The sequence below is a fragment of the Varanus komodoensis genome, unplaced genomic scaffold (assembly GCF_004798865.1).
Source record: "Varanus komodoensis strain SLA01 unplaced genomic scaffold, ASM479886v1 scaffold17, whole genome shotgun sequence".
Lineage (NCBI taxonomy): Eukaryota > Metazoa > Chordata > Lepidosauria > Squamata > Varanidae > Varanus > Varanus komodoensis.
The window spans coordinates 24,195,050-24,211,622 of NW_025335505.1; the positions used below are offsets into that span (position 1 = coordinate 24,195,050).

General features: G+C 39.7%; 1 protein-coding gene across 11 annotated transcripts in view; it reads left to right on the forward strand.

Annotated features, from left to right (window-relative positions):
- The window catches only part of KIF13A (kinesin family member 13A), a 126,201-nt gene that overhangs the window by 95,598 nt on the left and 14,030 nt on the right, over window positions 1-16,573 (forward strand). For 9 of the 11 annotated variants that reach the window (XR_006414376.1, XR_006414375.1, XR_006414374.1 and 6 more), the window contains 10 exons: window positions 232-405; window positions 2,144-2,295; window positions 2,626-2,758; window positions 2,856-3,002; window positions 5,595-5,636; window positions 7,972-8,071; window positions 9,249-9,375; window positions 11,134-11,189; window positions 12,476-12,600; window positions 14,277-14,453. Coding sequence is in view for 8 of the 11 variants with exons in the window: in XM_044426688.1 (XP_044282623.1) it covers window positions 232-405; window positions 2,144-2,295; window positions 2,626-2,758; window positions 2,856-3,002; window positions 5,595-5,636; window positions 7,972-8,071; window positions 9,249-9,375; window positions 11,134-11,189; window positions 12,476-12,600; window positions 14,277-14,453 (1,233 nt within the window). In the remaining 3 variants the exon portion in view is untranslated. The remainder of the gene's footprint in view (window positions 1-231; window positions 406-2,143; window positions 2,296-2,625; window positions 2,759-2,855; window positions 3,003-5,594; window positions 5,637-7,971; window positions 8,072-9,248; window positions 9,376-11,133; window positions 11,190-12,475; window positions 12,601-14,276; window positions 14,454-16,573) is intronic. The other 2 variants (XM_044426689.1, XM_044426696.1) reach the window with 1 other exon arrangement.

Below are 16,573 nucleotides of genomic sequence, written 5' to 3' on the forward strand. Positions count from 1 at the left end.
ATGTTAAAGAATTGGGGATGGATAATTTATAGCAAGTTAAGAGTTCAGTGCTAGCCTACTTGTGTATGGATGGGGATTATTTCTTAATCAGTTAATATTGCACCAATTTGTTTATTAAATGATTAATCTCTCAATATATGCAATATAATATATTTTGTAAAATAGTATTCTGTTTAGAAACAGATTGCTATAAAGGTGTTAACATACTGAATTTGTTTTATTACTGTCCAGGTAAAAATTAAAGAAGCAACAGGGCTACCACTGAATCTCTCAAACTTTGTCTTTTGTCAATATACCTTCTGGGATCAATGTGAGTCAACTGTTGCAGCACCAGTAGTAGATCCAGATGTGCCTTCACCTCTGAGCAAGGATGCTCAATTTACTGTTACTTTCTCTCATTGTAGGGTAATTATTCCTATTTTTTGTTTAGTGTTTAGTACTGAGCAGTGCTTTTTTTGTAAAAAAAAAAAAGGTGTCGGAACTCACGTCTTGGGGTCACACTTTTACACTAAAAAAGATTTTCAATTTACCTTTTGCACGTAGCCATTCACTCTACACGCACATAAACATAACAGTTGCCGCCAGCAGTAAGCACTCAGTGCGCGACCACACGACCAATCCCAAGCCGAGCAGCATCCCAAGCCAAGCAGCGCCCTCCTAATCAGCACGGACACACAAGCAGCCTGCATGTACTGTTTTGACGATTTTTGTCGCTGACCTGCTACGCCCGACAGGGCGATTCAAAATCATCACTTGGAAGAATCCGTTGGAAAAATCTGTCAAAAAAAGGTGCCGGAACACCGTTCTGGTGTGTTCTATGACAAAAAAAGCCCTGCTACTGAGACATACATTTCAGTGCATATTGTATGTATTTGATTCCATCATTGTACGGGGAACAGTTTGGATGTTCTGGGCAAACCCTGGGTTAATGTGCTCAAGCAACATGCTGATACGTGCTTCCAAATTACCTCAGTTTGGCTCCTTCTGGAAGCAGGAGTGGCTAAACAAACCATGGACCTTCCCTCTGTGGTCATTATCATTATGTGTGGATTAGGAGTTCTGGTTTGTCTTTCCCCAGACAAGCCAGATTCATAAGCCAACAACAAATCATGACAGGTTTGACAAATCAACAACAGAAACGGACAGAAAGTCTGTGGGGTTATTTGAACACTCCCACTTGCAGGAAGATCCAAGTGGGGGGCAGGGGTATTAGGAAACAAAGCAAAGAGTTACTTGAAGAATTTCCCCTTTTATTTTGGCTTGAATGAACAGTTGGAAAGGGCACAAAAAGATTTCCAAAATGTCTTTCTGCAAGGCATACCAGAGAGTCCAAGACAAAGACAGCACTCTGGTTATAGGTTACCTTTATTCTAGCCCATTCTATGCATCTTCCAGGAAAGCATCAGGGAAGTCAACTTAAACCTAAAATCTTCCAACACATAAGTTATGACACCTTCACCTCACCAGTGCCATAGTCCTGCAAATTGTTAGCAACATCAGATACAGGAATATCGTAACCTGTTTTTTGTAATAAAAACTAATAGCATTTCACTTGTGAATGCCAGTAGAAAGAGGAAGACTGGCAGAATATACACAATTCACACCTTCAGAGGATCTGGTCAGTCAGTACCTGTTAGGGAAAATAAAATAAGATGAAAGAAATGAAAATTTTATTTAAGGATTTATGTACTGCGTTTTCAAAACAAAAGTTTTATCAAGGCAGCTTATAGTTAATTTCCTAAAATGTGTACAAGCTATATATCATAACATTTAACTAATAAAAAGCATGTTATCATTAAAGACAGAGAGAAATAACAGTCATCATTATAAAAGTGACTGACATGGCATTCTTCCTGGTCCCAGAAAATGGAGTTTTGTACTTTTTAGATTGGTAGGGATATAAATAATTCAAAGACTACTATAAAATGAAAATCTGGTAAGCCTTGCCAGAAACCCTTATGGCACTACATATTGTTGCATATGAGCTAACTGATAGAATTAGTCAGTTAAAAGCACTAAGAACTTTTACTGACCAAGAGAGGCTATTAACTTAAAGATCTTTTTCCTAGTGATATCAATTTTTTGTCTGTAGGACTGATAAAAACAATTTCAGTTTTCTGCAGTAAGTGTTCCAATTTTCTAGGATTATGTGGTGAATGTAACAGAAGAATTTCTGGAGTTCATTGCAGATGGTGCACTTGCTATTGAGGTGTGGGGTCACCGATGTGCTGGAAATGGCAGTTCTGTTTGGGAGGTGGATTCTCTTCATGCAAAAAACAGGACTTTGAGAGACAGGTAAATCTGTATTGTATCATTCTTGTGATCGGGAGGCCTTATGACCAACAGCATATGCATCAAGGAGGGAGGAGGAGGAGAAGCAGTGCATCTGCTGGGAATGTGTGAAAACACAGAAAAAGGATGATGCATGTGAGAATGAGAAATGCATGACCAAGAAGAAGCAGTGCTGGCAGCCAGTTGATAGGGGTATTGGAGAGAAAGATGATACTTGAATTTACTAACTTGCATATCTGTAGCACTGAATAGAATTAACACTTCTAGAAATGCTCCATGAAGATGTAGAAGAGCTTTTTATAGTAATCTTGTTGCTGCTTGGATTATCTCTAGGTGGAATGAAGTAACACGTCGAATAGAAATGTGGGTTTCGATTCAAGAACTCAATGAAATGGGGGATTATACAGCTGTAGAACTCCATCAGGCAAAGGATGTAAACACAGGGGGAATTTTCCAGCTCAGACAGGTATAGTGAAGTTTTGCTTCTCAAAAAAGAATACCAATGTGTTAACGTTTTGCCTTAGTTTAATTTTTCTCCCCTTACCCTTGCTTTGTATGACCAGGGTCATTCTCGTAGAGTTCAGGTAACAGTTAAACCAGTACAGCATTCAGGAACCTTACCACTTATGGTAGAAGCCATTCTTTCTGTCTCCATTGGCTGTGTGACTGCCAGATCAACCAAATTGCAACGGGGCTTGGACAGTTACCAGGTAAGATAAGTGGCCTTAAAGCACTAAGTTATTACAGTCCTGTTCAATTCTGTTTTTTACACTGTCTGGAATTATGTGTGTAGCCTAAGCAATATATTGATGATAATTTCACCAAGTACAATTAGACACAACAGATGTACTGTTAGAGTCAGTATCCTTTTGGAAGGACAAATAGATGATCAACACTGGCCTCGTGCCTTACTTGTGAATAAAGGCATCTTGTTGGCTATTATGATAAAGAGAATGCTGGACAGATAAAACTTTGAGTGGAAGTAGGCAGTATAGAGAAAGCATATGTGCCACCAAAAATGGCTGCACTCTTTTTCTAATCCTGACGTCTGTTATTGCAAACTAATCATGACATGCCTTCGGCTCATGTGTTCCTTCTTCTTTTCCATTGCATATGAAACAGAGTGAAAGTTTCAGTTTTCACATAGACAAAATCATAGTTCTGCATTACATATAAATTATAAGAACTGCAATTCATTTTAACTGAAGTTAGTTATAACAAATAATCAAAACAAGTGTTTGATCCTAGTTTATTTTCACTACCTTTGGTTAAGACAAACCATAGTTCAGAATCTGTAGATAATACAGAAATACACTTTGTTCTAGAATGAAAGTAGAGATTTTCTCTCTCTCATGTGCAGGGATCATTGTGGAGGGGGAAAACACAAGCCTGAGGCTTTCATGGCTTACTCTCTATTAACTGAATGATGGGTTAAATGATCATCCAAACCAGAGCAGTCTATGATGTCATATAATTAGGTTTAGTTGATTTCCTAGTCCTCTCTGATCATTGGCTACTATTTGCAGAGGTGGGAAAACTCTTAGTGCAGTTATGTGTTTTCACACTAACTATTACCAGGGAAGAGGGAAGGAGGAGTTGAGGGCTGCTGCTTGTCAGTGCAAATCTTATGTAGTCCATATTAATTAGTTCTTAAGTTGTTCTGATTTAAGCTATCAATTCTTATGCCATGAGCCTTTAACAAATACAGGTAAACACTCCTCAGGCCTAAGAGCTGCAGCACATGATTATAGTGAGTTTTTGAGTTACATGTCAGGCTGTTGTGAAAAGGGCAAATTCCATTTTGAGTTACATTAAGAGAAGTCTATCTAACTTGTGAGGATAAAATGTGGGGAGAACTATCTTTTGCTACCTTGAACTTGTTAGGAAAGGCAGGTTATAAATGTAATACTGTATTTCCACTTAATTGTGTACTTTTAATCTATATTTCTGTGATTTACGTGTGAACATATTGTGTGATAATGTTGCTATTCTTCCTAGGATTCTATATATATTTCGGACAGAAAGCTGTATTAAATTTTTAAAAAATCAAGTCAAAGCTGAGTTGACTAAGTTGTAGAAAAATAAAAAACAAATGATTTGTGTGTCATTAAACATTTTGACCTTGCTAATCTAAAGCAAGTCAGCTGTATAAAATGAATGCACTCTAATCTGGCTAGGATCCAGCCATAGATGTTGAATGGAGAGTATTTTCCACACTTAAAAAATGCCCACCTGCTCTAATCTTTTGAGTAGTGTGCATAATTTCATTTGTATACACTCTAACAAGTACTTGATCCAACAAGCTTAGACAATTCAGATTACTTGTCTGGAGAGACTGTGGTCCAAGTATCTCCACCACCCTCAAGATATGATCATTGCATGCCCACTGTTGTAAACAAAGATTCATATATTGAATGCATAATGATTAAGAGTACAATTCAATGCATGTTTAGACAGAAGGAGACCTACAACTCCCACCAGGCCCCTAAGAAATTGTAGGACTTTTTTCTGTCTAAACATGCATAGGATCACACTCGTGAGACATTACCAGTTATGGTCCTCATGTGACAGAGGAACAGATGGGTACTTCTTTGCTCAGCTGTCATTCCAAGTATATGTGAACCAGGAGTTTCCTGCAAATGCCTGATTACATGGAGGTCTTGTTTCTGCTATTATCTGCATTTAAGTATAAGGGAGTATAATTTGCACAAACCAAGGGCTCAGCATGAAGTAGTGGTAGCATAGAGCAGGGTGTAGAACTTCAGGCCTGGGGGCCAAATCCAATCCTCTAGGGTTCCCCAGAAGGTCATGCCCACATTCCTTCAAAATTAATAGTTGGGTGGTTTCAAGATGTGAAGGTTTTCACCATTCTAAAAGGCATTATGAAATGCTTCTGTAAGGATTTGTTACTGGCCATAATAGGTCTAAGTTACCATATGCTGTGTCGTGGCCCTAAGTCATTTTGCCTTTGGCCCTTCCCCTTTTTTGCTTTTAGTCTCATCATCCAGTGAAATGTGAACCCCCAAGAGCTTCTCCAAAATGAAATTCAGCCCTCAGGCTGAGAAAAGTTCTGCACCCTTTATGTAGAGGCCATAGCTTGCAACTTCTCTGTAATGAGTGAAAGGAGGGAGAGGTATCTACCTTCTCCTTTTCACTATACTAGTGGGCATCTGAGGCTATGTTTGGAAGGTTTAAAAAAACTATTATTGTCTATGTTACATTTGTGTGTGCTTTTATTTGGGATGTGCTAGCAAGAAAAATGCATGTTCTGTGTATTTCTAAAGTTTATTTTTTTCTACCAGAGAGGAGGAGGAGATGATGGTGGTGATATGGATAGTTATCAGGTATTGCTGCTGTCAAATCACATGGCATGGGGCACAGCTAATGCTAATTGTCATCAACTCCAAATTGTTTCTAGAAGAAATTTAGCACATAAAAAAGTAATGTTTGCCTTTAAAGGCATCTATTAATCAATAGATATTTGAATAAATATAGATGTAAAATATTTCATTTACATCTGTTTGTATACTATGCCATTGTATACTATGACATCCCTGACTACTGATATGCTATTGGTAAACCAGTTGAGCGATTTGTTAACTGGAAATGTTTTAACCCCACTTTTCCATTTCAAATGCTCAAAGTGGCTTGCCACATAATTAAACAAATAAGTATAATAGGAAAGCAACAGTATAATACAAATGTAGGAGAAAAGACAACATTTAAAATTTCATTAATTAAAATGCTGGAAAATTAAAAACCATCAGCAGCCTGACAAACTTAAATGGTTGTTTTCATGCATTAATTGGCCATTAAAGAGGAGGGAAAACAAGCTTCTCAAGAAATGAAGTCTGGGCATAACAGAGATGCATGAACCCAACCAAATGTAACTCAACACTTGGTGTGAAACAAAGGAGACTCTATAAACATGAGTTACACAGTAGAAGGATTCATACAAAAAGCTAGACGTTAATTCTCAAGCAGGTAAAGAGCCAGGATGTGCTAAAAATGTGGAGGGCACTGAGAATCGTCAGTTCAACATTCAAAAGCCAGAAATTACATAAGGGGATGATACTGTCTCCCTCTCTTTCGTACACCCACTGAGTCACTTTTTCCCTTTTATTCTTCAGTTGGTATCTGTGAGCAAATGTGGATTTGTTATCTACTTTAGTTCCCTTTGACAGCTGAAACTTTCAAGGCCATTAACAACACTAGACATCAAACAGCCATAATTGTCCATAATTTCACATTGTGAAAGTTCAGCAAAAATAATAATAAATGATGAACACATTTGTGCAATTTCTGGTGTCAAATTAACAAAGAAATGCTGCTGGACCAGTGACAATTGGTCCAAAATGCAACTTAGGCATTGGTGGAGATGTTGTCACTGGCAGTGGCATAGACAAGATTGCAGAGGAAGTCGGGTTTTTGAAACTCCCACTGAATGTCTTACTAACCACTCCCTGCAACCCATGATATAAATAATTTCTCAGGTTGCAGAATTCATTATAAATGTCATTGTGTGTTTTTTTTAAATTCAAACACAGCAAGTATTTACTTGTATTGATAAATAATAGCACAGTAAACATTGCTTCCCTAGTGACAATAGCCTTAATATTGTTTTGAATTTATTGATAAGGCTCCCAATATAAAAGGAAGGTTCATTTAAGCAGGAAAACCAGGAGTAATATAAGGTCCAAATAGCTGCTCTCTATAGCTAAATAAATTACACAGTTGTTCCAGAGACCTAAAGCTTGAAGTACATGTGATAGCTGATTCATGTTTAAACCTAGGTCTGTCCAAGTTATGTAGAAAGATCTAACTTAAGAGATTTATTGCTGAGGAGAATTGAATCCTTCCTTCTATGCCAGTAACTTTCCTACCACACTGCTCCTCAAGCATACCTCCCAGATTTAGGGGCACTTCTCGAATTATCCCTGGCTGAGAGAAAAGTGGCTTCAGAGGATAAACTGCAAGGAGTTAAGCCACAGGCAGGGGAAGATTTTTGCATGTCCTGCTCCTGGGCTGCCACGCCCCCCTCCCCTCCAATTCCCTGCTTTCTGTGAGATTTGGACTGATCCAGGTTTAAATGCACAGTTCTGCTGCTTTCACAAGTAGTTTGAGCCTAAATTATCTACTAATTTGCTTGAAGCTTTTCATGGTGCTTTCTTGATAATATATTATGAAGAATGGATCAAACATTTCTATTAGATCAGTCAGCATGATTGCATGATGGGTTTTTGTTTGCATGGGGATGATTTCATTGCACTGTTAGCAGCTACATATGATGGAATTTATGCAGGTGTAAGGGTATTTATGTTGATGTCTGTATAATCTTTTTCACTTCCATATGCTACTAAATAGTTCTTTGGCCAGTGCATTATTTCTCTGCTTTGACTTGAATCACAAATTTATGAAAGATGAAATAGATAAAGAGTGTCTAACTATGGAACAAATGATGCAACTCCAGCTTTTCTTTCTTCTTGCTATTTGCAAGTTGGGCAAGCTTACTTTCTTGGTTGATGTACTGTAAATGAAACATTTACACTTCACTATGTTCGTAATCAAAACTATGCAATAACTTTCGCTAATCAAAGCTGAAAATTGCATAAAATTAAATGTGTTTGTCATTTCTTTAGAAAAATTGTGTGTTTAGAAAACATGCTCTCTCTTCATTAGGAGGAAGACTTAAATTGTGTGAGAGAGAGATGGTCAGAGGCACTAATAAAACGCAGAGAATACCTAGATGAACAGATTAAAAAAATCAGCAATAAACAAGGTATGTGGTCCTTGTTGTTAATATATTTTATAAGTATTTTGTGTCTTGTTTTTTAGGAAAAAATGAAAAGTGCTACCCTGGAACATGGGTCGTCAAACTATGGCCCGCAGGCTGGATATGACCTGCCATGCTCCTTTATCCAGCCCGCCTCAGAGCTTTTGAACTCGCTCGGAGAAAATTATCTCTGAACGAGTCCAAAAGTTCTGAGCCGGCACAGGCATACTCAGTAGAGAGATGGCCGCGATCGCAGGCATACTCGTGCAGGGAAGATGGGCATGATCATGGTCGTCGTGGGGGGGCAATGGCTGCAATCAGGCCCACCTTCCCTGCATGAGTGCGCCCACGATCGTTCCCTCCTTCCCTGCACAATTGTGCTGGGGGAGGGGATGGCCATGATTGTGGTCACGCTCGTGCAGGGAAGATGGGTGTGATAGATAACATGCTGGGGGGGAGGGGGGAGATGTCCGTGATCTCACCTGCCTTCCCTGCACAAGTGTGACCACAATCGCGCCCATCTTCCCTGCATGAGCGTGATCACATCCGTCTTCCCCCCCAGCACAATTGCACCCATCTTCCCCCTCCCAGCACGATCGCGGACATTGTAGCTATGTCCCTTGAATATAGACATGCTCTTCCCCACCTCCTGTGCTGCTGCTGCAGCCCAAGCGAGTGGAGCAAACATTTTTTAAGTTTTTAATTATTTTTAAAAATTTTAATTAATTTTTAATTAATTTAATTCAAATTAATTTTCCATTTATTTTAATTTTAATTAATTTTAATGTGCAGTGTGCATAGGAATTTGTTCGTATTCTTTTCAAAGTATAATCCAGTCCCCCAACAGTCTTAGGGACAGTGAACTTGGCCCCCTGTTTAAAAGGTTTGAGGACCCCTGCCCTAGAATATTACCAACATTTAAAAAACTAGTTGTATTTGAAAATTAATCTTAAAAGAAACTCTTAATGAAGCAACCATTGAGAAGTTCAGCTCACTATAAAGAGAGTACCGGGTATCCACTTTCAATGACAAATTCCTATTGCCTTAAGCACTGCTCATTTGCATCAATTATAGATTAAAGACTGCCATACTGTTACTTTGAAATGCCAAGCAAAATGTGCTTGTAAGCCATGCATTTAGCATATTACATTTTTCTTCCTGTCTGCCCTAACTCATATTGTAGAGAAAACTGAAGATGACATAGAAAGAGAAGCACGACTTGTAGAACAATGGGTTGGATTAACAGAAGAGAGAAATGCTGTACTGGTTCCAGCACCAGACAGTGGGATCCCAGGTGCTCCTGCAAATTGGTAGGTAGAGAGAGATTGTTACAACTTGCTTACAAAATAACTTGAAATGAATATGATGTGCAGTTAACTAGATGATAAAGATCTGAGGGAAATAGAAGTTCCTACATTGCTTCAATGTGCATATTAAAAGTGTCAAATTTGGTCAAAACGACCAGGTTCTTATACTTTGTGAATCTATTGGTTAAGCAGCCCATGCAATGATGGGAGAGAGTGAGAACACTTGCTTCTTGTATGACCATCAATTCTGATTAGCTTCTCATAGGATTAATTGGCTATTTAGGGGCTAAACAAGCCAACAGTTAACTCATGTAACAAACTGTCCATGAGTTTATCTTATTGAAGGCCACATGAAGTTGTGTTAGCAAATTTGAGCTGGGGCCTAAACCTACCAGTTTGTAAACAAAATAGGACTGCACCCAATATATTACTTTGTAAATTAAAACAAAACAAAAACAAAACCCTTAATGGCCCAGCAGTTATTAATGTCCAGTAATTTTCAGGACCATCAGACTGTTCAGCACAGTAGAGCTATTGGGCATTGAACGTGTCAGCTGAAAGCAAAAAAAGGAGGGGGGAAGAAATTGTTATGCTTTAGTGAGGAACCGTTTAGAACATGGGTCCTCAAACTACAGCCTGGAGGCCCATTTGGACCCACCACGCATGTGCCCACTGCCGCCCACCTTGCCCTGCACGCGGGGAGGCAGCAGTTTGCTCACTTGAAGAAAACGATCTCCAAGCGAGCAAGCCGCTGCCTCATGCACCACCTTGGGGCGGGCACCTGCCCACACCTTGCCTTGCCTCCCCTCGCTGCGCGCGCGCCCCCAACTGTGTCTCGCCTCCCTGCGCTGCGCACCCCACCCCCACCTCAGCTCCCGCGTGTGCCCCCGTGCTGGCCCCCCCGTGCTGGCCCCCACACACTGCCAGCACCACCTTTCTGGCCCGCGCTCAGCACCGGCACCTTTCAACTGGCCCCCTGGTTAAAAAGTTTGAGGACCCCTGATGTAGAATATCTTGCATATTCATGCCTCTTACGTTGAGATATAATCACACTCTTGAGTTGTTGCTTTTATAACTTTCCCTCTTCTGTCTGTCTGTCTGTCTGTCTGTCTGTCTGTCTTTCTGCCCACTTGTGCCACAGTACCTCTGGGCGGCTCACAACACAAGATAAAAACGCAATAAAACACAATAAAAACCTATATATTAAAGCAACAATAAAATACAGTAAAACATACTGTATTGGCAATTAGTTATTAAAATGTTGGTTTTTTTTAAAAGGAAGGTCTTTGCCTGGTGCTGAAAAGAAAGTAAGGAAGGCGCCAGGTGAAACTCCTTGGGAAGAGTATTCCAAATAGGAGGAGCAGCTGCAGAAAAGGCCCTCCTTCTAGCAGCCATCCCTCTTACCTTCTTAAAGGATGGCTCACATATGGAAGATTATGGGAGATTAACATAGTTAAGATACCTTCCCTAGTTTCTCCATTCTCAAGAATTCTGCATCCATTCTCCATAAGAAGGCAAGAGAGCAGGAAGGTGCTGTCTTGCCCCCACTCCAAAAAACTTTCTTTGAACCTTAGAAAAGAACTTCTGTTAGAGACTGAGGATATATTGCATTTCAACATTTATTATGAACCTCCACTTGTCAGTCTCTAGTGTTGATGCAAATTTGAATTATGCTTTTAAAAACTGATTTGAGCATTCCTTTAAAATATATATGCATGTATATGGATTACTATATTGATGAGGATACTTCTTTACTGTTAGGATCCCACCTTCTGGAATGGAAACGCACATTCCTGTACTTTTCCTTGATTTGAATGGTAAGTTGTGGCTTGCCAAGGGAGTGAAAATAATTCATATTGCTGTTCTAGTGCTATGTGGGAAGTAAAGAAAATTTGTGTTGTGTTCCTAAATCTGAACTGACTTCTGGAAAATTCAGTTTTTGTTTAATGAATATGCTGAGGAAAGTCCAGCTTTGGGGAAGTACAGTGGTACCTCAGCTCACAAACATAATCCATTCCACAATTCTGGTTGTGACTCGAATTGGTCGCGAAACAAGTCAAATTTTCTCATAAAGTTCAATGTAAATAAAGTTAATCCGTCCTGTAATTTTTCTTTTATCACAAAAATTTAAAACAAAGTAAGAACAACGAAGTAACAAAGTACAGTACAGTAGAGAACCTAGGTAGGTGGGAGGATATTGTTTGGAGTCCAAACAATTATCGTGCGATAGCGATCGTGTTCGGGTGGGGAGGGGGCAGATGATCGTGATCATGCTCATGCAGGGAAGACAGGTGCAGTCGTGCTTGGGGAAGAAAGGCGTGATCGCACTCACACTCGGGAGGATGAGCACGCTTGTGCAGGGAAGATGACTGTGATCGTGTTTGTGCGGCAACATGGCCGCGATTGTGGTCGTCACCCAATGTGGAGTTCGCAAACCGAGGCATTTTTTGACCCAATTTGGTTGTGATCTGAGGTGTTCATGAGCCATGGTACCACTGTATATTCCATAAAGCATAAGGACATATCCTTGAATATTTTCATTAAAACATCCAGAAGGCTGTTTTGAACTAGTAAGTATTACTGTGCTGTAGCATTTTGAGCTACAAAATACATTCTATACAAATTTAACAGAACAGATTAAGATAAGTCTCACAAAAAGCAAAACTAGCTGTAATGGCCAGGAGGAAAAAATCCAAAATCCACAGTAGCACAATAGCATTAATTGGACAGTGCAAAGGACACAAAGAATAAACTTTTGACTCTTCCAGAGCTTCTCATCAGGTTAGAAATAAACAATGTGAAAGTGAGGAGAGGGAGGTGGAAAGCTGACTGCTGTTGAGGCCATTGAGCCATTTATATAGTTAGTCTTAAAATGGCACTTGGGAGATTGCAGACATTCAGGTTAGGCTGTTCTAAGTACTATCATGGTTTCATAGGAAGTTTTTATAAATCCAGGCAATATCAATTGTCATTCCATTCAAAATGTTATTTTCAGTGGTGTAATATATTTAAGATTAGGTTTTAAGTTTATTTTTTAAAACACTGTGGCAGATAGAACTTTCTAGGGCTATAACTTGCTGTCTTGTAACTTTCTGTTTGTTAGCTGATGACCTCAGTGCGAATGAACAACTTATAGGTCCACATGCATCAGGAGTTAATTCAATACTACCAAAGGAGCATGGAAGTCAGTTTTTTTATCTGCCAATCATAAAACACAGTAAGGATGAGGTAAATTCCTAGTAAATTATCCTGGACAACAGATATTTTGGTTACTGTATTTCTACTTGTTTGTCTTCTGTTGATGTGTTTCATTGGTATTCATATTTCATAGAATCATACAATAGTTGAGTTGGAATGGGCCATGAAGGCTATCGAGTCCAACTCCCTGCTGTTTTAGGACACCAAGTTACACCATCCCAATCAGATGGCTGTCCAGTCCAATATTTAATAAATTTAGGGTACAGTCCCATGAGCACGCCCATAACCATTCATTATGGACATCCTGTGGAGCAACAGAGTTCACCTCCTGTGCTCCTGTGACTCTGCAAAGCACTTAGATGCCTAACCTTGGTCATCCAAGTGCAGCACTTTGGAACAGCAGGAGGGAAAGAGAAAAGAAATCACCAGGTTTGTCTTACTTTGAAGCCTATCTCCTCCCTTTCCCACCCCCTGGATCATACACAAAAGTCCTTCTCTGAGGTTACTGTTAGAAATTTGGAGAAGCAGACATTGCAGTTCTTTCCATGCCAGCAGCAAGGGTGCAGAAGCTCAGGTCTTCAGCTATGAGGCTGGACAATTCTATAACTGCTATGGGGCTGACTAGCATCCACTGCCGATAATATGCCAGCAATTTTATATATCTTTATCTTGCTATTGTATTTATTGGATATTTATCACACTGTAAGATATCCAGAGACGAATTGTATAGGACTGGATAAAAATATCTGAATGAATGAATGTTTTAGTATATACTCCTAACAGTGGTCTTTGATTAGGTTTAGCTCAAGCAGACATGAAAGACTTAGTTTCCCAGTTCTAGTACTTTGTAAACTGTCCAGAGAGCCATTTTAGCTAATGAGTGGTATAGAAAATAAATAAATAGTAATGAGAAAGATTGATTAGATGGATAAAGAATTTAAAAAAGAAATGTCTGTCTTGAACTTCCTCTCAGTTGCTTAGCTCCCATTAATTTGGCCTTCCTATTGTCTTTTCCACTAGCTTTCCTCTTGTTTTGCTGCTTCAAGTGAGATAATACTTCAAGTGAGATAATACTAACAATTAGAACTCAAACCACCTGCATATTTGCTGGGCGAGGGAGCAACGTCGAGAGAGCTCTTGTTTTCTTGTACTGCTTGTGGGCTTCCCAGAGACATGTGACTGGCAATTGTAGAAAACCAGATGCTAGAATGGATGGATCTTTGGTCTGATCCAGCTGGGCACCTTTGATGTCCTTTGAATAATACTTTGCATTATTTCACCTTACTAAAGAGCCAACCACATGCCTTTGGGAAGTCCACAAGCAGGACTTGTAATCAGTGTGACAAGTCAAGCATTTCAATGGTTATACTCTGAGTTTAAGTCTGAAAAATATTATTTATTAATGTGTTCAATGAGTTTTGAATGCAAGCAGCTAGCTTTTTACTTCTGAAAAAAATAAATCTTTAGCTGCAAAGCTTAAATTGCCTGAAATGCTTTATTTGGGTTGATGTGGGTTGAAAGAAAGTATCTGCCTGCTTCAGATTCTTTTCCTAGATTTATTTCTACCTTCCATAGTCAATGATTAAATGATTTGTTCCAAGGTTTTCAGTTAAGCTTTTTCTTTAATTGGTACATTAATTGTTAAGGCATTTTGGAGCTAGGGTTAAGCAATTTCTCTTTTCATATATCCACCATTATGCTCTCAGGTTTCAGCCACCGCTTCCTGGGACTCTTCTGTGCATGATTCCATGCACTTGAATAGGGTAACACCTCAGAATGAGAGAATCTACTTGATTGTGAAAGTTACAGTCCAACTCAGCCATCCTGCAGCAATGGAACTAGTGTTACGTAAAAGGATTGCTACAAATATTTACAATAAACAGGTATTTAATCAGACCTACTTTTAACTTGATGTGTCTTGTTTTGTTTGTATTTTGTTTTCATTTTTTTATATTAGTGGTTTGAAGAAAAATGACTGTAATGATAAAGGAGGGTATGTGTGTGTCTGCACTGTAATGCCAAGACCATGAAACCTAGGCGTTTGAAATTGGCATGCATAGTAAGGGAGCCTAGAGGGATCACCATGGGGTCATTTTCATTCATTCATTCATTCATTCATTCATTCATTCATTTAGCAGACTTATATGCCGCCCCATTTGCCTAAGCCTCGGGACGGCTTACAGATAACTTTAATATTATTTTTAAAAACTAATAGTGTGGTTGAATCCTGCAGTAACATCTCAGGTCACTGTGGGCAGAATTGTTATCCATGGCATAGCTTTGCAATCACTACAGTTTGAAGTCATGGGAAATTAGTAGGTTTGGGGACATAGTTATGTAGCTTCCACTTCCCACTTTCTGAAGACCAGCTCCCCATTTGAAATGACCCCTGTAAGGGGTGGTTATGAGTGTATCATATACTTAAATTGCTTAAACTATGCCTAGAGGTGCCAGCAGGCCTTTCTTCACTCAGTGGGGTCAGGCATATAATAGTTTTGCATACAGCCTTTACTGTATCAGCCTAAGGGCTATGTGAAGGCAACTCTGTTTGCCAGCTAATAAAAGCTAAGCAAGGAAAAATGTCCATTCATAAACGCTAGTGCATTTATCTGAAACCTACATATTTGAGTACAGCAGTGAATTTAATTGTGCTAAAATCAGTATTGTACTTGGCCTGACAGGTGTCAGTGACTGGGTTCACACAATGTGTTAAGCCGTAGTGGTTTAGCAGGTTGCCCCTCTTTCTGCAAGGTAGTTTATCAGCCACCCCAACTAGCCTGGCTTGTGGACAGATTTAATAAACCCACATGACTTAGTGTTTTCCACATCCTGAAAACAAAATAATCCACAGTCAAGGGAAAAAAACAGCCCCTTGACAGGACAGCAGAAGGGCTTGCCACTCTAGCAAAGTAGATAACAGGTGAGCGCCTTTCCCAGGCACCAAAGAACCAAAATAGCACTTGGGGACAGTTGAGAAAAATATTATCCCCTCCTTGCCAGCAGCAGGCAAGCACTTCAAAATTCAGGGAAATCCCTGTGTGAAGAGGCAGGCTTATCTCTAAATCACAAGCCTTGCACCATTCCCACTGGGATTTGCCTCAGGTTTAACCAGTTTCTAAGGTGCTACCCACTCAGGTTAATTTGCAAAACTGAAGAGATAGTTGTGGCTTCCTGTCCTTGCTGTTTTGTTTCATCAAGTCATCCCTGACTTATGGCAACTTTATGATTGAATGCCCTCCACAATGTCTAGTCCTTGACCAGCCCTGCTCGGTTCTTGTAAACTCAGGTTGTGTCTTCCTTTAAGGAACTGATACATCTCATATTTGGCCTTATTTTTTCTTCTCTGCCTTCAGGGGGCATCCTAGCACCCCAAAAAGTCCTAGGTATCCTGCTTGGAAGGGGAGAAAATTGAGGGGTTATCTCAATAATAATCTGTATTATACAGATTCTTGAGGTTATGGGGGCGGGGGCTGTTGTGCCTCTGTGCTATCTGCAGTTGGGAAGATGAAGGCAGTCCAGGGTCACATAGACATCCCTCCAAATGCCCGAGGATTCTGTGGCAAAGGGTTCTTTCCACATGCCCATTTTTTTCAAAAATAGTGGTGGACTATAAAATTGCAATTTGGCATGGACACTGTATCCATGAAGACAAGTGTCCATGCCAAATTGCAGCTTTGTAGCTCACTGCTTTTTAAATATTTTTTTAAAGTGGGTTTAAGAACCCTTTCCAGAAGAATGCTCAGGATTTGTGGGGTGGGGGATTCAGGTGGCCCTGGACTGCCCCCACTTTTTCAAGTGTGGATCACACAGGGACCCTCTTTTAAAAAGTCAAGACATGGCCAGCTCTAAATGGCTTGATGTACCTCAGGGGACATCTTGGTGTTCCTGCAGCACCTAATTGTCTGTGTCTCGGGCACAGAGCAATTTTAACATCAGTGTATGGTTAAAATTTTGTAAAGAGAGAACTTGTATGAACCCAGGTATTGTTTCCTTTGAACTGCTA